At 44.0% G+C, this 24329-nt stretch overlaps 1 protein-coding gene across 1 annotated transcript in view; it reads right to left on the bottom strand.

Annotated features, from left to right (window-relative positions):
- Positions 1–24329, bottom strand: part of LOC124798758 (hemicentin-1) — a 1218631-nt gene that overhangs the window by 305220 nt on the left and 889082 nt on the right. The window contains exon 10 of the mRNA XM_047262286.1: positions 6148–6259. Coding sequence (XP_047118242.1) covers positions 6148–6259 — 112 coding nt within the window. The remainder of the gene's footprint in view (positions 1–6147; positions 6260–24329) is intronic.

Below are 24329 nucleotides of genomic sequence, written 5' to 3'. Positions count from 1 at the left end.
GTGCCATGCCATTTCCACCTGGCGCCTCAGTTGGACCAGCGTTCGTGCTGGACGTGCAGACCGCGTGAGACGACGCTTCATCAAGTCCCAAACATGCTCAATGGGGGACAGATCCGGAGATCTTGCTGGCCAGGGTAGTTGACTTACACCTTCTAGAGCACGTTGGGTGGCACGGGATACATGCGGACGTGCATTGTCCTGTTGGAACAGCAAGTTCCCTTGCTGGTCTAGGAATGGTAGAACGATGAGTTCGATGACGGTTTGGATGTACCGTGCACTATTCAGTGTCCCCTCGACGATCACCAGTGGTGTACGGCCAGTGTAGGAGATCGCTCCCCACACCATGATGCCGGGTGTTGGCCCTGTGTGCCTCGGTCGTATGCAGTCCTGATTGTGGCGCTCACCTGCACGGCGCCAAACACGCATACGACCATCATTGGCACCAAGGCAGAAGCGACTCTCATCGCTGAAGACGACACGTCTCCATTCGTCCCTCCATTCACGCCTGTCGCGACACCACTGGAGGCGGGCTGCACGATGTTGGGGCGTGAGCGGAAGACGACCTAACGGTGTGCGGGACCGTAGCCCAGCTTCATGGAGACGGTTGCGATTGGTCCTCGCCGATACCCCAGGAGCAACAGTGTCCCTAATTTGCTGGGAAGTGGCGGTGCGGTCCCCTACGGCACTGCGTAGGATCCTACGGTCTTGGCGTGCATCCGTGCGTCGCTGCGGTCCGGTCCCAGGTCGACGGGCACGTGCACCTTCCGCCGACCACTGGCGACAACATCGATGTACTGTGGAGACCTCACGCCCCACGTGTTGAGCAATTCGGCGGTACGTCCACCCGGCCTCCCGCATGCCCACTATACGCCCTCGCTCAAAGTCCGTCAACTGCACATACGGTTCACGTCCACGCTGTCGCGGCATGCTACCAGTGTTAAAGACTGCGATGGAGCTCCGTATGCCACGGCAAACTGGCTGACACTGACGGCGGCGGTGCACAAATGCTGCGCAGCTAGCGCCATTCGACGGCCAACACCGCGGTTCCTGGTGTGTCCGCTGTGCCGTGCGTGTGATCATTGCTTGTACAGCCCTCTCGCAGTGTCCGGAGCAAGTATGGTGGGTCTGACACACCGGTGTCAATGTATTCTTTTTCCCATTTCCAGGAGTGTAGTTAAGATAACTCAAGTAGTAGTCGTAAATATCTACCAGAAACAGCTATAAAATATATTATTCAGCATTTACAAATATGAAATTTTCTAAGAAAGTGCTGTTTTAGGATGGTCTCTCACTAGTATTAGTTTGTCATTATTACAAAGTGGCCTTTCAGTATCAAAATATGTAAGATTTATTGTATTAAAATAGTGATGAATATCAGTATAAATATAATATTTAGAGAGAGAAAAGAGTTTCTAAAAGTGGCTACCAGTATAAACTATTCTTCGGTAGACAAGACTTGTATGACACTCTTGGTAGGTGGGTTGCTACGCGCTTAGGCCTTCTTAATCTAGGTGACACTGGCACGGGTCGTTTACATCAAAACATTCGGAAAATACCCCTGAATAACCTTCGAAATTTGTTTCTCCTTACATAACACTTCTCTACCCCATCTGAGTACGACCGTTACCCGGAAGTGTTGTAAATATGTTGAGTTCTCCGCTGTTTTTATTGATAAAAAATCGATTGCAAGCATTCACTCTACTTTAATCGACTGCTTCAGATGGAAAGCTCTTTGTTTACCGCAAGCTAAATCTACAAGTAATAAAATCTAGTTTTGATTTTACCCCAAACATACAACTGTTTGAAATTACCAGTCAATTTTGTTATGTTTACTGGATCAGCTCACATTGTGTGATCAAGTTTTCGCGTTAAGTTTCCTTTTTAGAAATTAACATTTATTGAAAGACTTAACCATCTCTTATTCCCAGTGACGCAATCTGTTTGATAGGGCTACCTTTCATGATACAGTGTGTGTATGTGTGTCTGTGTGTGTGTGTGTGTGTGTGTGTGTGTGTGTGTGTGTGCGCGCGCGCGCGCGTGCTCTTGGAACTGACAGGCGCTCAATGACGAGGTTATTAGCGCCCTCCATAAAACAAATCTGTTAATCGTCATAGCAAGGCATGAATTAATCTTTTCAAAGATCTTCTAATGAAACTGAACTCTCTCAGTTGAAGCATGAGGTCAAAATATCTCGATTCGAATAACTAGTTTCACCTGAAATACAACATTTTAATTGACTTTAACTCTAGATTACTAAACCCTCGTTAAATTTACAATTGCAGTTGGTACCATTTCACGATCCCTGCCAATCTGGTATTGTCAGTGTGGGGTGAAAAACAGGGTATTTTGCACTCAGCTTGTAATTAACTAGTGCATGAACTCTAACTTACGACTTCCTTTGAATAACATATGGCGTAGTGAAATTTACGATGGTTTAGGAACAATGTTACATTTTCCCTCTTTAGTGTTCTAGGATTAATAAACACTAGTTAATTCAAAAATCAGTAAAAATACATTGATAACTTTCAAAATATTTTATACTTTGATAAAAACCGGTCCCACAATAGTACTCCCTTAATCAAACCCATTTCATCTTCATAACATCATTGAATTCAATTTTTCCAATTGTAATTTTTAGAATGTTTTAGAACTTCCATCCTCAAGTCAGCCGCGTTCAGACATCTTATTGACGTAAGATTCATACAGAATCAACAATCTGTAAAGGACTCCTACTTTCTATTACGATGCACTGTCTCTTGCACAAAACTGGCCTTCATCTCTATTTAAAAGTACGTAAAAAAAAATTGTGGACAAAAACAAACCTCTTACTTATTATATAATACCTTATTTGACAGTGTTAAAACAACGGTACAGATCACGATTTCAAAACAAGCTGACTCATCTGACTGCAGGCAGTGGTTAGTCCGTAAACAACAGGGGGTCAAATGGGTCAAATGGCTCTGAGCACTATGGGACTTAACAGCTGTGGTCATCAGTCCCCTAGAACTTAGAACTACTTAAACCTAACTAACCTAAGGTCATCATACACATCCATGCCCGAGGCAGGATTCGAACCTGCGACCGTAGCAGTCGCACAGTTCCGGACTGCGCGCCTAGAACCAAGAGACCACCGCGGCCGGCAACAACAGGGGAGGCCGGAAGGTCGACACATGATGAGTGGCACGAAATACGGAACTGTATTTTCATTTTAAATACTTGTATGTTGGGAACAGCTACGGCAACCATATTTGTATTGGAACCAATATGTGATTCAAGCGTATGCTTTTATTTGTGCTGGAAGTGAACAGAATAAAAAAACATTTCATAAAATTTTTGTTTATTATACAAACGAAAGATCTCGTTTGCGTTCAAATGTAACAGTGGACCAGTACCTCTCCACAAAAAGATATAAACAAAGATAAGCGGTTATATCGACGGAAGTTGTAGATTTAGGTAAGTGTAAAGGTGAATTCAAGGCGGCTATATTACTTGCCGAAAGTGAACATAGGTAGATATCACCACATGGAAGTGCCTGAGTAGTGTACAGGCAACTTTTGGAGTGAACACCGTGCTATCTATCCAGGCGCTTCGTTGTGACGGTAAAATCTCGGAAACGTGTGAATGCTACAACGGCTGCCGCAGTGCGCGCACAAGTGTCACGCAACTTTGTTCTCTTCCCGTTAATTTTTTGTCTGGATGATACGAGGGGGGAGGCGTCTTCAGTATTTTAACCGCTCTGATGTGGCTCATAATTACTTCTCCTGTGCCAGAGTAGCGGTGACATTCCCGTTTACTGTAGTTTAGAAAAATGCCTTCTGGACGTAACAGTAACGTCAAGTGTGCCCAGGGAAGTGTTTTTGGATGATTGCTGCTCATGTATCGTAATGACCTGACAGGCAATGTAAATAGTAACGTCAGATTTCTGGCAGGTGATACAGTTATCTATAGTTAAGTACTGTCTGAAAAAATTCAGATGTTAATAAGATTTCAAATTTGGTAGTTCCATCCTTTATCCATAAATGCTCACCTGGGCTCTTCACAAAACGAAAAAACGTAATATCCTATGACTGCAATATCAATGAGGCAAAGTTCGAAAAGATCAATTCATACAAATAACCTGGGTATAACGATTCCTACCGATACGAAATGGAACGTTGACATAGGCTCAGTTGTACCTAAATAGGGTGACAGACTTTGGTTTAATGCTAGAATACGAGGGTCGACTGAAAAGTAATGCGTCCACGTTCGTAACTCTTCAACATTTGCAGCATTTGTATACGGCATGTACTGGCTTGTTCCGTAGCCTATTCTCTACAGCTCCAATTGGCGGGAAGCCTTAGCATTGAAAGGTTGTGTTGTTACAGTGTAAAGTATGGAATCCTGAGTAGGCGGTCGGTCAATGCGACTTAAGCAACGTGCAGCCATTGAATTTTGGCAGTAGAAGGTGTCACCCCAAAGGAGATTCATCAGAGAATGAAAGCAGTTTATGGTGGTTGTGTTGATGTGAGTACTGTGCGTCGTTGGGCGAGTAAGTTTTAAAGACGTTGAGGCGGGAACATCTGACCTGCGTGACAAACAAAGAGTTGGACGTTCTGTGACAGCAACCACCGAGTTTCACAAGTAAAATGTTGACAGATTGATTCAGGACGATTGTCATATCACTCAAAGAGAAATTGCAAGCACAATCGGCATTTCACAAGAACGTGTTGGTCACATTATTGCTTTGCTTGGCTATCGGGAGATCTGTACATGATGGGTACCCCGGATGCTGACTCCAGAAATGAAAGCGCACAGTCTTGAAATTTGCCAAGAACTCCTCTCGCGTTACAAGAATGAAGGTGACGCTTTTCTCCTTTCAGTTGTGACAGGAGACGAAACGTGGGTACACCATTACGACCTGGAGACGAAACGTCAGTCTATGGAATATTGACACAAAGACTCGCCCCAGAAAAAGAAATTCAAGATGCAGCCTTCAGGTGGAAAAATCATGGCCACAGTGTTCTGGGACGCAGATGGTGTTATCCATGCTGATTTCCTTGATCGTGGAACAACAATAAATTCAGAGCGTTACATCACAACGCTGCGAACTCTGAAACGATGGGTAACAAGGGTCCGAAAGGAAAAGGGAAAAGTTTTCCTGCAGCATGACAATGCCAAACCACACACTTCACGTGCCACCAACGCAGAACTTAAGAGACTGAATTTCACCACCGTACAGCATCCTCCATACAGTCCAGATTTAGCACCGTCTGACTTCCATCTGTTCCCGATAATGAAAGACGATCTGCGGGGACATCATAATGCTTCTGACGAAGACGTTGAGAGAACTGTGAGACTGTGCTTCCGGAAACAGAGTGTCGACTTCTTCCGTGACGGCTTCAGAAAACCTGTTCACCGTTGGCAGAAATGTATCCAGTTGGCTGGTGATTATGTGGCAAGTGAATATTGGTAATTAAAGGTCACATTCTAAGGATTATTTCTGCGTTTGATTTATTAAAATATTCCCATTCAAGCCCAATTAACGAAGGTGGAGGCATTACTTTTCATTCAACCTTCGTACTACGGAAATGCAGTCATTCCACAGAGGAGACTGCTTACGAAACACTCATGCGTCCCATCCTAGAATATGCTCAAGTTTGTGAGACCAGTGTTAAATAGGACTAACAGGGGATGTCGAATGTATAAGAAGACGAGCAGCACGAAAGGTTCCAGGTTTTTTGACCCACGCAGATGCTGAAGATACTGAACTGGCAGACGCCTGAAGATACGCCGAAACTATACCGGAAAGCCAACTGAAAAAGTGTTGAGAGAAGTGAGGAATCTAGGAAGGTAGTACAATTCCAGTTCCGACGAATTGGTCCTGTATCAATCGCGAAGATTAGTTACAGTGCACCAAGAGGCTTGTAAGCAAGCTTTCTTCCCGCGCTTCAGTGAATGAAACGGAAAGAAGCCCTAGTAAGTGGTACAACAGAAGTCCCCTCTACCGCGAGTCTCAGTTTGCAGAAAATATAGATATGTAGACGTAGAGACTGTGGTACATTGTCTCTCATGAGGAAAATAGATCCCACCGAACTGCACGCAACAAGTGCCTTACGATGCAGCAGTATAAGTGAAACAGGCAGCAGAGGGAACTGCAAAAGTACTTACCAGCGCACGGCAAGCAGCGTCGTCGGGTTGGCGACGTACTCACACTCCAGTGTAATATCGGAGCTCTCGTTAACGGTAATGTTGTCCGGCTTCACTGTCACGATGGGAGGATCTGCAACATCACAAAGCGACACTGTTACTTACTGTACACGACAAAACTTGGATATATAACTTTGACAAGCAGCAAACGTAAGAGTGTCTGTGTTAAGCAGAGTCAGAAGACAAGGGCGCTAAGCTCATCGCGAGCTAGGGAGAAGTCTGGTCCGTGTCTTCCTCTAGCAGCGCCAATAAAATACACTACTACGAAAAAGATTGTACCAACTAGTGGGTGAATTACCTCCAATTATTATGCTGTATCTAGAATTTTCAGACTGAACCTCACGATTCGAATGCGTTAGCGCAATACCGGATTCATATTCGAAGGAAGGAAGAAAGATTACGGAGGTTAGGGTTCAATGTCCCGTCGATGGCACATGCTCGGATTGATTTCTTGGAAGGGAACCATCCCGGCTTTTACCTTAAGCGATGTAAGAAAATCACGGAGAACCTATCTCTAAATGTACAAACAGGGATTTGAATCGCAGTCCACACAAATATGACTCCATTGTCTACCTACTGCGCTACCTCGCTCAGTAATTAATATTCGAAAGGAGAAGGGTTCAGGTCGCTTTAGGCATTTATATTTTGGTTGTTCGAGGCTTCCCTATACCACTTCAAGCAAATGTCGCGATGCTGTCACCAACAATGCTATGGCCGATTTCTTGCTCTATTTATTGCCCAGCTATCGGATTTCCTCGTCTTTAATGTCCTCGATGGCACTAGGACGTATAAGAATTTAACCTTAGGATTTTAACAATTACTTAGAAAAGAAATGCATTATGGCATAAGTCAGTTATGTATATCTCAGCTTTTACGTCAGGTCGTCATTTTATTGTCCGACCGATTCCTGAGTAGTGTGACAGGTTATAGGGATTTAAAATTAGTTCTGGAAAAATATGAGCTTGAGTTTGAGACTGTTGCTCTCATTCGGAATTTTAAATATTACCACTACATCATTTCACACGATTATGTCATTTACATAGCTGCTAAATAAGACTATAGCTGTAACTAACTCTAAGCTTTGCCTTTGGTGGCTGTTCTAATTTCAGGAGATTTTTTGGCCTTGATCCACGCACACGTGTGATAGTAATTGCAGACTCCGAAACGAAGGACTGTCGTTAAACGTTTAAATATTACGACCATTGCTTTGTCAATAAAACTATTAAGAAATAAACATATCTAGGTGAAACCTCAACCAAAAAAATTGAAAACCAGGTCACTAACTGTTGCCAGTTTATGGCAATGGACAACCCGTCATCCAGCGACACGCAGAAGATGCAAATCTAAAACAAAGACCACTGAGCTGTGACCACCACAACTTAACAGTGATTATAACGAACTGCTAGCTTTTCTATTCAGAAGGAAGTAAAGTACACGCCGAACTATTAGAGGAAAAAGATGATTCTTCCCTCATAGTTGCCGGCCGCGGTGGTCTGGCGGTTCTAGGCGCGCAGTCCGGAACCGCGCGGCTGCTACGGTCGCAGGTTCGAATCCTGCCTCGGGCATGGATGTGTGTGATGTCCTTAGGTTAGTTAGGTTTAAGTAGTTCTAAGTTCTAGGGGACTGATGACCACAGATGTTAAGTCCTATAGTGCTCAGAGCCATTTGAACCATTTTTGAACCCTCATAGTTGGCTCCCAAAATAACGAAATATATAGAAAAAATATTGTATTGAGCTTATTAACAATTATATCGTGTATTGCATGGCTAGCTGAACTTTTCGAATAAATATATTCACAAGTAGCTGCACCTCGCGTGCGTTGTTTTCCATGTTTATTTATTAGCAATGTGTTTCGAGCTCTGTTGAACGTATCTCGATATCCAATAAGTACAGCAAAACTTTCATCAGTATTTATACTAACGAAAATGCTACAGCTAAATTAACGTAAGGATGGATTTCTACAGCTTTTGCGAAGGACTGGGTTGGAATTCCTTGCGGTATTCCTCCGCTATGAATCAGATTTAGGCCGATTTGTGTCAATAAGATGTTGTGCTGACGTGTTCGTTAGGTGGGGAGATGTTTCGCTACCACCTCAATGAAAATGTACTGAATGAATAACACAGTGAATTGCAGAGAAGGAAGTAAAGGTGATTTAAATAGCTATATACGGAGGAATATTCTCCCATACTTCAGCACAGAGTTCCGTAACTACTGTTGAGAAACCACCATTACAGGTACTGTGTCAACAGCGTTTATCTCAATATAAATAGCAATTAAGTGTTTTGTATTCCTTGTTGATACCTGAAGATTAGATCAGCGCTTCGAAACGCACATCTAAAAACCTATCGTGAAAAATAACTAACTAGCGTTCCGACCGGTATCGGAAGACGAACATAATGAGGATTACGACGCAGTCTTCAAAACTTCGGTTGTATGAATAATCACCATCCACAACATCAAGGATTAAATCAACTCTGGAGCCGTGCGGGATTAGCCGAGCCGTCTGGGGCGCTGCAGTCATGGACTGTGCGGGTGGTCCCGGCGGAGGTTCGAGTCCTCCCTCGGGCATGGGTGTGTGTGTTTGTCCTTAGGATAATTTAGGTTAAGTAGTGTGTAAGCTTCGGGACTGATGACCTTAGCAGTTACGTCCCATAAAATTTCACACACATTTGAACATTTTGAACAAACCAACTCTGGTTTGTTCCAGCCTCTAGTATTTTGCTCTGTCCATCTTTCGACAGGCCGATCTTCATTCTTCCTCATTTTAACTTCCCATTCAGAAGTGACTTCGGCGTCATCCTTTGTTGCATTCTTGTCACATGCTCCCTCCATTTGTTGCTGTGTTTCACGATTACTTCATTCATCTTGAATATATTTAATTACATTCTGTTACCTTCATTTCCCATCTTATCATGTAAATTGAAGCAAGTGTCAGCTCTCAGAAATCTCATTTCTGCACTTTAGATAATTTACTAAAGGTTCAATATATACAGCCATACAACGTTTGTACTGCCATTACATTGTATAGTTCAGCAGTATATCTTTTCTGTTGCTTTTGAAGTGCCGTTTGATTGTGCCACATAGCTACAGTAACTTGTGACGTGACTTTTCAGGCTTTCCTGACGGATCTGTTGCAAATGCACTTTTCGGGTTTGCCGTCGGATAACATTGTGCAAGTCCCACAATGTTTCTGCTCTCGGTAGAGGGCATGCCGTTTCCACTCCACTGTGCCCCCCCCCCCCCCCCCCCCCCCCACTGTGTAAGCGTAATTCCTGCCCTACGAGATTATCATCTTGCGGAAGTGACGTCACCATCTACCATCACTCGAAGATGTCCAACAGTTGTGTGCATGGAATACTGTAGGACTTGCACACTGTTAGTCGGCGGCAAATCCGAGAAGTGTATTTGCACTGTAATTTCTGTAGCTTTTCATTCACTTCATTATTTGATGGAAGTACCGTAATATTACATACAAGATAAAAAGTAATAGTTACTGTGCACTATTGCTTCGTTACTTATGGCTATTTTGGTCCTAATTAGCTCGGATACTCTAAATGGCATCACTTTTGTTTCGATCTGGAGATATTTAAATTACTCTCATTTTCTACTTTCAAAAGCAGATACATTCTACGTGTAGCTCATCTTTGTTCTGGCTAACATCAAATGGTTGCCTGAAGAGAGTATTGTGTATAGAGTATCATTATTTATTTTAAAATGTTTTGGTAATAAAGTTTGCGTTCAGTTATGAAACCTTTAACATATAAATAATATAGAGTTTGTGATAAAAGGTACCTGTGTCTACGTCTCGGATTATTTAAGCTAGCATCATTCCATATACGGAGTGTAATGTGTGTAAGTGCAGGTATTGCTATTGATAACTGAGGACAATGTACTGTACAACACTACATAATTATTTACGTATTCTGCAGACTAATAAATAAAGCTATTACAAGTCGTATGTTTTTAGGTTGGTTAGTACCTCCAAGTTTATGTGGTAAGAGCAAGCCATTTTCTCCTGAGTATCAGGTCAGGTGTTGAAGTGTGGACACATGGACACTATATAGTTAGTTTATATGGCAGTGGTGCAGTTATGACCGTGCAGAAAATATCAGGTAGTAAATTACGTGACGTGTTTGAGGGTCTACTGTTCGAAACAGAGAAAAAACAACGAACACATTGATATGTGTACATATTAAGGTACCACATATAAAAATATCTGCAATACCCACTACAGCATGTATAATTTTAATAGCTCTGTCAGATACGAGGGTTGCCCAGAAAGTAAGTTCCGATCGGTCGCGAAATAGAAACCACGGGGAAAATCGGTAAAGCTTTCCACAGATGTGTTGCGCAGTGTCTCTAGTATGCCCGTTGATCGTGTCGCGTCGCTCTTTTCAGTTTTGAGTGAACAGTGAGCACGTAAAGGTGCATAGGAAATAGTGTCTTCAGCCAAGTATGAGAGCCTGGTTAGAGATTTCGCCTGTTCATGCAGCCCACATAACACAACTGTCGAGCAGTTCCTTCTTCATGCGAATTCTCGGCCGCACACTGCAGAGGCAATGAAGACGCTCCTGCAGCGTTTCCGATGAGAAGTGTTTGATCACCCACAATACAGTCCGTAATTGGCTCCCCCGAGTCTCATCTCTGTTCACAAGAACCGCTGGCTATGAAGATAAAATTTTTCCACGGACAAAGAGCTGCAGACCAGTGCAGATAACTGGCCGAAAGTACAGGTAGCTGCTTTCTATGACGAGGATATTAGAAACTTGGCACAACACTACGACAAAACTCGAAGTTCGAGCGGTGACGATGTAGAGAAGTAGGTGGAAGGTGTACCTAACTGTTGCAAATAACACGTTTCTGGTTTTCACTGTGGTTTCCATTGCGCGACCGAGAGGAACTTACTTTCTGGACAACCCTTGTAAATACAGATTGTCCATATTTTAAAAGCAACTGTTATATCGGCTAAATGGGTCATGATTAAGAAATTTCAGATCGGAGAGATCAGCGAAAGCGTTATGTAATGTTACTGAAACCTCGGAGTGCCATCCTCTTATGCCAGGAGTTCAGCTGCCACCAAAGGGAATAGCAATCGTCTGACGTTCAGTTCACGACGACGAGGCGAAACAACGACGTTGTATCCCTGTGCTCGTGACGAGGCAGAGTAGCTTTATTCTACTTTGAAAAGCACACGAAATTTACATTTTACCGTCGACGACGATATGCGCTGCCACCGCGAAAGCAGCAGCGTTACGCCCGCGCCTATAAGTACGCTCGGCCGCAAGACTCGAAGGCATGCAGGGATGCTCTCCTACACAGGCGCTTCGCAGACTCCTAAAGCTCGCCCGCCCATGGCAACGCGATTTATTCTGCCTCCTTTTATACCCTGTAAATTCGCGTAAATGGATTTCTTTGAGCAAAGAATGGAGGAAGAAGCGTACGGAGGAAAGAAATAAAGAGGCGAGGATTTTGTATTCAGGGTGGTGAGCGCCCGCCAGCCTGCAGACGCGACGCGGCGCTTCGCACTTCCCCCAGTTCCCCTTCACATGCTGCGGTGCTCTTCAGTCCGTAGCGGTTCATTCGTAAACAGTACGTCATCCGTTCTTGCAGAGTACACGTAAAAATACGAGGACAACAAGAACATTTCTCGGTGTGATACAAGGGCAATGTTTTTGAGTTATGGGATGAGTAAAGGTAACATATTACCCTACCGCTGTGTTGTTCACTAGTCGATAGACACATTAAAATATTTAAAACCTTGATAAGCTTCCAGACGATGTCTTCATTCAGAGGTGACGAGGAGGATGGTCACAAAATTTTAATTATCTCCTCGAAAAGAATAAGATTACGTAATTATTTGCGAGTAAATATTTGCACTCCAGGGAGATATCGAAATCCCCACGTCGCTAGAGAAGCGAAAGCAAAATACCACAGCCACTGATTAATCGGGGATGGGCTGCACCACGTTGTTCGCTTCCGGCAGCACAGAGCAAATGTTGCACCTCTGTCGGGTGCATCCAAACGACTTCCGTAGCCGTGTGGATTGACCCGACACAGCTTTAACTTTTGCTCTGTGTTGTCGGAAACGAACAACGTGGTGCAGCCCAACCCTGCTTCATCAGTAGCCTGCAGTATTTTGCTTTCGCTCTTCTAGCGACGCCCGACGATGCTGCGGCTCGTGATTTCGATATCGGCCAGGAGTACAAACATGTTCTCGCAAACAAGCATAAAATTAATTTCGTAACTTCACTTTTTCGATGAGATAACTACTCCTAGTTGTTAGCTCTGAAAAAGAACATCACCTGAAAGGTTAGCACGTTTTCAGTTTAGCTTATGGGATTATAGACCACTCAGTACCTTAGTTATACAGTGCGTTGTTACCTGAACTTCTTCCGTTACTTATATTCCACCAAGGATTTTCCATTATTATATTTAAATTTTGTTTTTGTTGTGTTGATAAATATCACGCAATATCGAAAGTGAAATCTCAATTTGTTACTGTCTAATTTTTTCATTCATGATATTTTTAAGTGGATGTATTATGAGTGTATCGCTCAGTTCGGTAAACTGGACTACCGTATTATTATCAGATAATTCTTTGTTTTGGATAGTTTCCTGCGAAAGAGAATTCATTCATACTTGTGTGTGTGAAATGTGTGGGAAATCTTTGGGACTTAACTGCTAAGGTCATCAGTCCCTAAGCTTACACACTACTTAACCTAAATTATCCTAAGGACAAACACACACACCCATGCCCGAGAGAGGACTCGAACCTCCGCCGGGATCAGCCGCACAGTCCATGACTGTAGCGCCTCAGACCGCTCGGCTAATCCGGGGCGGCTTTCATACTTGTATAGGTTTATAGAGACTGTGGTCGTGAGAAGTGAGCGGCCAAATTCAACATTCTTAGTACTCTCGCCACGTCATATTAGAAAGAAAAATTCGTGCTTCGGATAGTTACGTCCATTCTCTTTGTTAAGAACAACTGACTTTTGCGGCCGGCCGGTGTGGCCGTGGGGTTCTAGGCGCTTCAGTCTGGAGCCGCGTGACCGCTACGGTCGCAGGTTCGAATCCTGCCTCGGGCATAGATGTGTGTGATGTCCTTAGGTTAGTTAGGTTTAATTAGTTCTAAGTTCTAGGCGACTGGTGACCTCAGAAGTTGAGTCGCATAGTGCTCAGAGCCATTTGAACCATTTTTGAACTGACTTTTGCATTGCTTCCAGAAATTGTTTGGATACTTTCGATACTAATGGATCCCACTGCAACGTAAATAAGCTGGTGGATTTCTCTGTAGTCTGATATTTTTATATATGCCACTAAGAAGCTGTTATAAAATTGTATTATCATGCAGCTATGAGGGCGAGCTGAAAAGTTACGCGTCTGAATTTTTTTGTGAAAACTGTTAAAGCTTTATAAATAAAGCAAACTGTATGAACATTGTAATTCTTTCCTCTTCATGCCTTCAAGTTTATTTCCTCACACAGCCACCCTGTCGGCAAACACATTCAGACCAGTTTGCTGATACCGCGACTGTACAATGTTCGACACTGTTGACGGAGCCACAACCTCAGCTCTGCTTGCACCGCTTCGCTTCATCACCATCAAAGTGAAGTCCTCGAAGAATGATCAATGATAGTGAACCTTGCTCGTGTGTGGCCCGGCATTGTTATGCTCAAGGAGAGGGTGCTCCATTTGTGGTCATATTTTTCGAATTCGAAACTCGATTACAGCGCGCTGTTTCTCACACACAGACGTAGATGCGTTACACAACGCCATGTTGCACGTTACAATTCGGAATTCTCTAGCGGCAGGCGGCTGCAAATATGTAGACATGAAGAATAAAGGTGTGGAATGTTAATAACGTTCGTTTTATTTAAGAAGGATTAAGAGCTTTCACATAAAAAATTAGGGGACATTCAAAAAATGGCTCTGAGCACCATGGGACTTAACTTCTGAGGTCATCAGTCACCTAGAACTTAGAACTACTTAAACCTAACTAACCTAAGGACATCACAAACATCCATGCCCGAGGCAGGATTCGAACCTGCGACCGCAGCGGTCGTGCGGTTCCAGACTGTAGCGCCTAGAACCGCACGGCCACCCCGGCCGCCTAGGAGACATTGCACGCCCTCGTAGATCCGATTATTTACGTCATCTGGCAGACTTTAAAGCTGAAATGGTTGTGCACCAGACAAAAACATTTGACTGGCTCGTCCAATTACTTCCAAAAGCTGTTTTTAATAGTTCGTAAGTCTCAGAAGCTGATTTCCCAGTTTTTAACAGACCCCGACTCAGCCAGTTGCCACAACGAACTGAATAAAGGAAGCGCAGTTTCCTGTCAGAGGGCGTTCAAGAACAAGGCAATGACTCTCTCCCCACCCTCCGTGTACCTGCCCGCCAAACCAGTAATCAATAGCGGATCCATCCTTAAAACTCTCCTATTACACCTCGTATTACTGCTAAATGTATTGCAAGTAAAGTTCATGTTGTGGATGCAACAGGATCAGGTTAGTACCACTTCATCCGACCGCCTTGTTGAGTGGGAATGTGGAGGGAAACAATTGATACGAATTTGGATGTGAATGTGACTTTTCAGTTATTGTGTGTCCATTTTTCTGTCTCCTGTAGCTGAACAAGAGATAGCGTCGTAATCTAAGATGCGTGCCACACTGTGAAATTTGATCTATTTGAACAGTTCCATATATTAGAAAAGTTGTCAGAGTTATCTAGACAGGTCCTGGTTATTGAGAGTGCTTATATTACGGATAAATAAGGTCAAATGAAATGCAGTACGTCAACATCTACAGTCCGCAAGGTATTTTACGGTGGTTGACGGAGGATGCTTCGCGTGGACTGCTCGTTTACCCCTTTCCTGTTTTATTCGGGAATCGTGCCCAGAAAGAACATCTGTCGGTAAGACTCCATATTCCTTTAATTTATGTGATTTTTTTTCCATTCAGGGTCCTTTCACGGTACATGTTGTCTGACACTTTCTGACACTTCTGGGACATATGAAGGGTTTATTTCAACAGTGGTACAAGTCCATTACCTCCACTTTTCTGCCTATAATGTTTCTTAAATTAATGATCCAAACAAACAGAAAGATAGGTTCATCTCTAGCAAGAAGCCATATGCTTGAATATTTCTGGTATCTCAACTGCAGATTTTTGAGCGCTCATTTAACTTTTGGACTCTGCATCTGTAAATGAACAAAAATTGACTTGTACCACTATTGAAATAAGCCCTTCATATGCTCTCGGAATTCCAACATAAAACCTGTCTTAAAGCGACTTTCACCGGATTCTGGTGATCATCTCTGTGGCGCTCTTGTATTTATTAAACGATCCCATGACGAGACATATGTTTCTCCTTCGGGTCTTCTCTATCTTCCTTTATTAATCTCGCATTGTAAAAGTCCCAAACTGACGAATAATACTCAAGGATACATTAACTGCGAGGTTCTAATCTCCTTCATTTTTGGGTAAGTTACAAATCCGTGGAATTATTTCAGTGACTCTCTAGGTGGTATACGCGTTTCCTACAAGTGGTTTTCTCTGGTCATTCCATTTCAAGTTTCTCTGGACACCTTTCCTGGTAACCTCAGAGATTGTTTCTGTTACTGGTATTGTTATTAAACAATAATAGGTCTTCCAACTTTGTTTGTTAGCGTCACAATACCGGAAAATTGTAGCAAAATGCATGAATATTTGCAGACTCTCGGTCTCGGAAAACCCAGTTGACCCTCAACTATCGTTATTGTTACTGCTATTAAATATACGGAAAGAACACGACTGATAATCAGTCACTGAAAACAGCAAAAACCGTAAATATTTTGGGAGCCTATGTCCGCAGTGACTTGAAACGAAATTACCAAGAAAGCCACAGGCTTTGCACAACATAATTTTACAGTATCAAAAACTCATACAAACGAAACGATATAACTTAGTCGCTTCAAAAACGTATTAATAGAGTCTCTCCAGCAGTATTCCCAACTGTGGACCCAATTCTTCTGTTGCACTCTGCCGCCACCAGAGAGCGCTAGTGTATAATGGCAATTAGAACACAACAGAATAGCAAGTGTGTCCTCAATTAGCAGAAAGGGAGTCGGTAACAATTGTTCAACGAGCACTTTGCACACGTTTTCACCAAGAGCCACCTCGTAGAGTCTCCATTTTGCCCCCACACAGGAGGCCGACCACGACTTCTGCACTTCCTTCCAAACTGTTTCTGTCAGGATAAATGAAGATTCTACTGGGTTGCGAAATAACTCGTTGAACAGCTGTTACCGAATCCCTTTTTGCTAAATAGACGACACAACAGCTATTCTGTTATGTTGTACTTGCCATTTTCTACACCAGCACTCTCTGTACAACAAAGTAATTGTGTCTATACTTAAAATCTTCTGGAGATACTCTATTAACAGGTTACAATTTGAAGCGAAAAAGTTGTACGTTTCGTTTGTATTAATTTTTGATAGCATGAAGTTCTGTTGTGCTCACCCTGAATTGTAGGAGAAGCTGTTGAGAGGATAGCATTAGTTAAAACAATCTTAAGGAAAAAAGTAGCTTACAAAGAACCTCGTTGGACCGATTTGCAAGTACTGCTCTTTAGTCTGGGACCGTTGCAGTTAGGGTGTAGAGAATAGGTAGACATAAAAGAAGGTAAACACGTTCCGTCGCAGGTTCGTTGACAGTGGCATCTCGATGGTCAATAACACTGCGCAATACTACTACGTACTCCCAAGATGCCTCAATAATAATGTGCAATAAGACTGTGGTTCGGAATGTTGAACGATAAAGACGCTTCTATTGTGACATTCGCTCTACTTTGTTGCAAAAAGAATAAAAGGTGGATGAAAAACTGTTTCAAGCAGCGTCAAAAATCACTCATAAAAACTTGCTGAGAGAACTGAGTTCGACAAAAAAAGAAAAGATTATTGTGTGTTGATGGTCCAACATTTGATACATTACTAGAATTGGTTTTCCTAATACACTGGCGTCCCCATACGTTGGTACTTGCCCCCACCGAATAAGTTCCTGCGGACGTGCATACCAGCTTCATAAAAAAAAAAAAAACAACAAAAAATACAATGACAGACGTAGGTCCACCAAGTCACTGTCTGTCTATTACGCTACGATACCTTCCTACTGGCTATTCTTTCGAAGACTTACAAGGGCCGTTTCCACCTTGCGGCATTTGAGACATAGTTATGGAAACGACTCATGGAATAATATGTGCACTAACGAATTATATTCCGGTAGTTAATGTGTACACACACACACACACACACACACACACACACACACACACACACACACACACACACACTTTTATGCGTAACTTGATATCAATTAAATTTCTAGAAACATCTTCCTTCTTGGCTGTTCCCTATAGTTTCTGAGCAACAAATCATACGATTCATCATTCTTAGCACTTCTGTTTTTGTACTCATCTGCCGTAACGTCTCACAATGCCGGCAATCATTTATACATTTTGATGCACTCTAATAATAACGCTCTTTCGTCTTGTTTTGAACTCATTTTCCACCCAGCAACAACCACCCTAATCTCCTTAGTCCGTGTAGCGCGCGAGAGACTGCCGAGAATATTGTCAACAGTGCCCACAGATGGCACAATATTTACAGACTGCGCATATATTTCCCAAGTTTTTGATGCTCTCAATATAACAGCGCTACCTCTCAGTCTCTCTTCTAGATGGTCAGTAGTACTGCGCCTCCGGAAAATATTGTCGATATTATTGAACGTCTAAGGGTGGCTTAAAAATGTAATAGTATCACGGAGATCCTTTTCAGACTCAAGTGGCAGACTCTACAAGGTGGCGTTGTTTATTACGGTGAGGTTTAATGTTAAAATTCAGAAATCTAAGCTTTGAAGAAAAGTCGAGAAACATATCTACATCTAAATCTACATTAATACTCCGCAAGCCACCCAACGGTGTGTGGCGGAGGGCACTTTACGTGCCACTGTCATTACCTCCCTTTCCTGTTCCAGTCGCGTATGCTTCGCGGGAAGAACAACTGCCGCAAAGCCTCCGTGAGCGCTCGAATCTCTCTAATTTTACAATCGTGATCTCCACGGGAGGTATAAGTAGGGGAAGCAATACATTCGATACCTCGTCCAGAAACGAACCCTCTCGAAACCTGGACAGCAAGCTACACTGCGAGGCAGAGCGCCTCTCTTGCAGAGTCTGCCACTTGAGTTTGCTAAACATCTCCGTAACGCTATCACGCTTACCAAATAACCCTGTGACGAAACGCGCCGCTCTTCTTTGGACCTTCTCTATTTCCTCTGTCAACCTGACCTGGTACGGATCCCACACTGATGAGCAATACTCAAGTATAGGTCGAATGAGTGTTTTGTAAGCCACCTCCTTTGTTGATAGACTACATTTTCTAAAAACTCTCCCAATGAATCTCAACCTGGCACCCGCCTTACCAACAATTAATTTTAGATGATCATTCCACTTCAAATCGTTCCGTACGCATACTCCCAGATATTTTACATAAGTAACTGCTACCAGTGTTTGTTCTGCTATCATATAATCATACAATAAAGGACCCTTCTTTCTATGTATTCGCAATACATTACATTTGTCTATGTTAAGGGTCAGTTGCCACTCCCTGCACCAAGTGCCTATCCCCTGTATATCTTCCTGCATTTCACTGCAATTTTCTAATGCTGCAACTCTCTGTATACTACAGCATCATCCGCGAAAAGCCGCATGGAACTTCCGACACTATCTACTAGGTCATTTGTATATATTGTGAAGAGCAATGGTCCCATAACATTCCCCTGTGGAATGCCAGAGGTTACTTTAACGTCTGTAGACGTCTCTCCATTGAGAACAACATGCTGTGTTCTGTTTGCTAAAAACTCTTCAATCTAGACACACAGCTGGTCTGATATTCCGTAGGCTCTTACTTTGTTTATCAGGCGACAGTGTGGAACAGTATCGAACGCCTTCCGGAAGTCAAGGAAAATGGCGTCTACCTGGGAGCCTGTATCTAAAATTTTCTGGGTCTCACGAACAAATAAAGCGAGTTGGGTTTCACACGATCGCTGTTTCCGGAATCAATGTTGAGTCCTACAGAGTAGATTCTGGGTTTCCAGAAATGACATGATACGTGAGCAAAAATGTGTTCTAAAATTCTACAACAGATAGATGTCAGAGATATACGCCTATAGTTTTGCGCATCTGCCCGACGACCCTTCTTGAAAACTGTCGGTGTCCCGTCAGGTCCAGTGAACTTTCCTCTGTTGAGTGATTTCAGTTACTTTTCTATTCCTTGGACACTTATTTCGATATCAGCAATTTTTTCGTTCGTGCGAGGATTTAGAGAAGGAACTGCAGTGCGGTCTTCCTCTGTGAAACAGCTTTGGAAAAAGGTGTTTAGTATTTCAGCTTTACGCGTGTCATCCTCTGTTTCATTGCCATTTTCATCCCAGAGTGTCTGGATATGACCTCACACACATATCTTGAAAAATGACTGCGAAAGTAATTTTTGACAAAATCAGCGAGCATACGGAACGTAACAGCAAGTCGTTCTTCCGCCGTACCATTCACTGCTGGGACTGGTAAAGTGCAAAAAGCAGAGGTACCCCAACTACGCTCCGCCACGCACTGTAAGGCGACTTGCGTGTAGATGCAGAATTAGAGCAATTGTATTACACATTGTTTCAGCAATCTATCACCAGCGGCAATCAAGTAACGAGCCTACACACCAATTAATGTGTAGTCATATGGGATGAGGCTCGTATTGGAATGTAATGGTCTTCATACCCCAGGAGCAACCAAACACCGTTTCCTTTCGCCATTCCCTTTAGTTTGCTTTTTGAGCCCTTATGGCACATGACGCTGCTGCATAGGTGTTGCGATCACGACCGACTAAAAAGCTCATTAACCTCAAATTCCTTGTGAAAACCGCCAACGAATAGCTTTCTAACGATAAAGGAAATGTATGTTTTTAGACATTTCGACTGAGCGAGTTTTTCAATGGCTCAAAAAATTTTCTGCAGGTCGGAAAGAGGATGAAGATTATGAATGTCCGGGTAGACCTGTGACTGAAAGATTTGGAGGAAACTTTTGGAAAATGAAATTGTGCAGGGAGAGGACATCTAAGCATTCTGATAATAGCCGACATTGTAAAAGACTAACAAAAAGACACCAAGAAAATTTTTACATGATGTATTAAACACGAGTATGTGTAAAAAAAGTTATGAAAAACGTCACTCAGGAACAAAATGTCGATCGGGAGAACACTTGTTCTAACACGACAGAACCACGGAATTACCAGACACACTCACGAACGTCGTCAAAGGCGGTAAAACTTGAAGTGTCCAATATGATTCGGAAACAAAGCGTCAATCGATGCACTGGAATAACCACAGCGTGCCAAGATGAAAATACGGCGATTGAAAAACGTCCTAATTGAAGGCAGTTCGGATAGTTTTCTCAGTATCAAGGGTGTTGTGAATGACTATGCAGTCGTGTACATGCAGCTAAGGGCTATATGTTGCAAGGGACGAAAGTTGGTGTAACTTTGTTTGCAATGTAGTGGCGTGGCAAGACAGCCAAGCCACTCGGAGGTAGCCGAAAGGCACGCGTTAAGCTCACGCAGATTGGCGTGAGGTCTGGAACAAGGTAAAGTAATTATCCTATAAAGAAAAGCACGTAGTTCTTGGGATACTTAACTTTAATCCACAATTGGAGAACATCACTCTTGTTTAGACATTATTACACTGAATATAAACTGGTAATGGCGCCTTGCTAGGTCGTAGCAAATGACGTAGCTGAAGGCTATGCTAACTATCGTCTCGGCAAATGAGAGCGTATTTGTCAGTGAACCATTGCTATTAACGTCGGCTGTACAACTGGGGCGAGTGCTAGTAAGTCTCTCTAGACCTGCCGTGTGGCGGCGCTCGGTCTGCAATCACTGACAGTGGCGACACGCGGGTCCGACGTATACTACCGGACCGCGGCCGATTTAAAGGCTACCACCTAGCAACTGTGGTGTCTGGCGGTGACACCACATGCAATAAATCACACAGTTTCGTTAGTTAATTGCCACATCTACCACTACAGACTACTGCTAGAACAGAGGCATACCATCAGTTTAATAATTAATTATTGCAAAATACTACCATGGTACACATCCAGGAGAACGGAAAGACTGGTCGAAACCCACCGCAGTAGACATCGGTTTTGGGTTCTGAAGAAACGCAGAGGCACACGCCTCAGTACTGACAGTACGTTTTATTTTGCAAGATAGTTTGAATAAAAAAAAATATTTGTAGAATTTTTGGGTTTAGCTTTTGACATTGATGACTAGAAAGCACTCTTTCAAATTAAGAATGTAGTAGAGATACAATATAGCGAGCGAAAGGTTATCTGCAACTTGCATAAAAATCAGACTGTGGTTATACACTGAGGCGTCAAAACTCCTGGGCTACCTCCTAATATCGTGTCGGATCTCCTTTTGCGTAGACTGAACAACTCGTTGGAAGCCTCCGCAGAAATACTGAGCCATGCTGCCTTTATGGCCGTCCATAACTGCGAAACTGTTGTCACTACAGGATTTTGTGCACGAACTGATCTCACGATTATGTCCAGTAAATGTTCGACGGGTGGTCAGATCATTCTCTCGAATTGTCCAGAATGTTCGTCGAACCAGTCGCGAACAGTTGTAGTCCGGTGACATCGCGCACTGTCCTCCACAAAAATTCCATCGTTGTTTGGGGACATGAAGTCCTGGAATAATTGCAAATAGTCTCTAAGTAGTCGTACATGACGACTTCCAGGCCATGATCGGTTCAATTGGACCAGAGAACCCAGACTATTCCGTGTGAACACAGTCCACACCATACTGGAGCCGCAATTAGCTTGCACAGTGCCTTGTTGACAACTTGGGTCCAGCCGGCCGCTGTGGCCGAGCGGTTCTAGGCACTTCAGTCCGGAACCGCGCTGCTGCTACGGTCGTAGGTTCGAATCCTGTCTCGGGAATGGATGTGTATGATGTCCTTAGGTTAGTTAGGTTTAGGTAGTTCTAAGTCTAGGGGACTGGTGACCTCTGATGTTAAGTCCCATAGTGCTTAGAGCCATTTGAACCATTTGAACAACTTGGGTCCATGGCTTCGTTGGGTCTGAGCCACACTCGAACTCTACCATCAGCTCTTACCAACTGAGAGAGGGACTCATCTGTCCAGGCCACGGTTTTCCAGTCGTCTAGGATCCAACCGATCCGATCACGAGCCCAGGAGATGCGCTGAAGGGGCGGGGAGGGTTGTTTTGGGGTAGGAGACCAGACAGCGAGGTCATCGGTCTCATCGGTTGAGGGAAGGACGGGGAAGGAAGTCGGCCGTGCCCTTTGAAAGGAACCATCCCGGCATTTGCCTGGAGCGATTTAGGGAAATCACGGAAAACCTAAATCAGGATGGCCGGACGCGGTATTGAACCGTCGTCCTCCCGAATGCGAGTCCAGTGTTTAACCACTGCGCCACCTCGCTCGGTGCGCTGAAGGCAATGTCGTTATGTTAGCAAAGGCTCCCACGTCGGTAGTCTGCTGCCATAGCCCATTAACACCAAATATCGCCGCACTGTCCTCATGGATACGTTAGTCGAACGGCCCATATTGATTTCTGCGATTCTTTCACGCGGTGTTTACTTGTCTTTCAGGAGTCACGTCTCGATCCCTGAGTCAACATATGGGGACGTTTGCAAGACAACAACCATCTGCACGAACAGTTCGACGACGTTTGCAGCAGCATGGACTATCAGCTCGGAGACCATGGCTGCTGTTACCCTCGACGCTGCGTCACAGACAGGAGCGCCTGTGATGGTGTACTCAACGACGAACCTGGGTGCACGAATGGTAAAACGTCATTTTTTCGGATGAATCCAAGTTTTGTTTACAGCATCATGATGGTCGCATCCGTGTTTGGCGACATTGCGGTGAACGCACATTGGAAGCGTGTATTCGTCATCGCCATACTGGCGTATGACCCGGCGTTATTGTATGGGGTGCCATTGGTTACACGTCTTGGTCACCTCTTGCTCGCATTGACGGCACTTTGAACAGTGGACGTTACATTTCAGTTGTGTTACGACCCGTGGCTCTACCCTTCATTCGATACCTACGAAAGCCTACATTTCAGCAGGATAATGCACGACAGCATGTTGCAGGTCCTGTACGGCCTTTCTGGATACAGAAAATGATCGACTGCTGCCCTGTCCAGCACGTTCTCCAGATCTCTCACCAACTGAAAACGTCTGGTGAATGGTGGCCGAGCAACTGGCTCGTCACAATACGCCAGTCACTACTCTTGATGAACTGTGGTATCGTGTTGAAGCTGAATGGGCAGCTGTACCTGTACACGCCATCCAAGCTGTGACTCAATGCCCAGGCGTATCAAGGCCGTTACTACGGCCAGAGGTGGTTGTTCTGGGTACTGATTTCTCAGGATCTATGCACACAAATTACCTGAAAGTGTAATGACATTTCAGTTCTAGTATAATATATTTGTCCAATGAATACCCGTTTATCATCTGCATTTATTCTTGGTGTAGCAATTTTAATGGCCAGTAGTGTACCTTGTGTACGCGATACTACCGCTATTTGTATATGTGCAGATCGCTATCACATGACTTTTGTCACTTCAGTGTAGAATGTGCCTAGTGATAGCAACCACAGCACGAAAACGCATTTTTTTTTCCTACTGAGTACCACAACAACAACAATAACAACAGAAAAGAGCATGTCGTTCGCATGTTCGATACAGAGTCTGGCCGGCTGACACTGCACGGCGACAGTAACCGTTTCTTGTGAGAGCACACGTCCGCCTTCTAACAGCTTCCAGCGACTGCCGGTGATCCTCTGGCCGATAGCGCGCCAGCGCCTCCCGTCATCGGGCCGGGCGCACCAGATTCCCGCTGCTAAACGACGCGCCTCCGCTCCCCCCCCCTGCCTCGACGTATCTGCTGCCTACCCACCTGCTCTTCCCTTCCATTTCCGCCCCGGCGAACGAGCTGCGCGCGCCCGCCCGAGAAAAAGGAGTAAAGACGCTCCAGCCGCGTTTCAAAGGCAAAGTGACAACTCCATTACGGCTCCAAAATATGTACGTGGCCC

This window comes from Schistocerca piceifrons, chromosome 5, assembly GCF_021461385.2.
Source record: "Schistocerca piceifrons isolate TAMUIC-IGC-003096 chromosome 5, iqSchPice1.1, whole genome shotgun sequence".
NCBI classification, from domain to species: domain Eukaryota; kingdom Metazoa; phylum Arthropoda; class Insecta; order Orthoptera; family Acrididae; genus Schistocerca; species Schistocerca piceifrons.
Note: the sequence above shows the minus strand (reverse complement) of the source record. Positions and strands in the feature narration are given on the sequence as shown.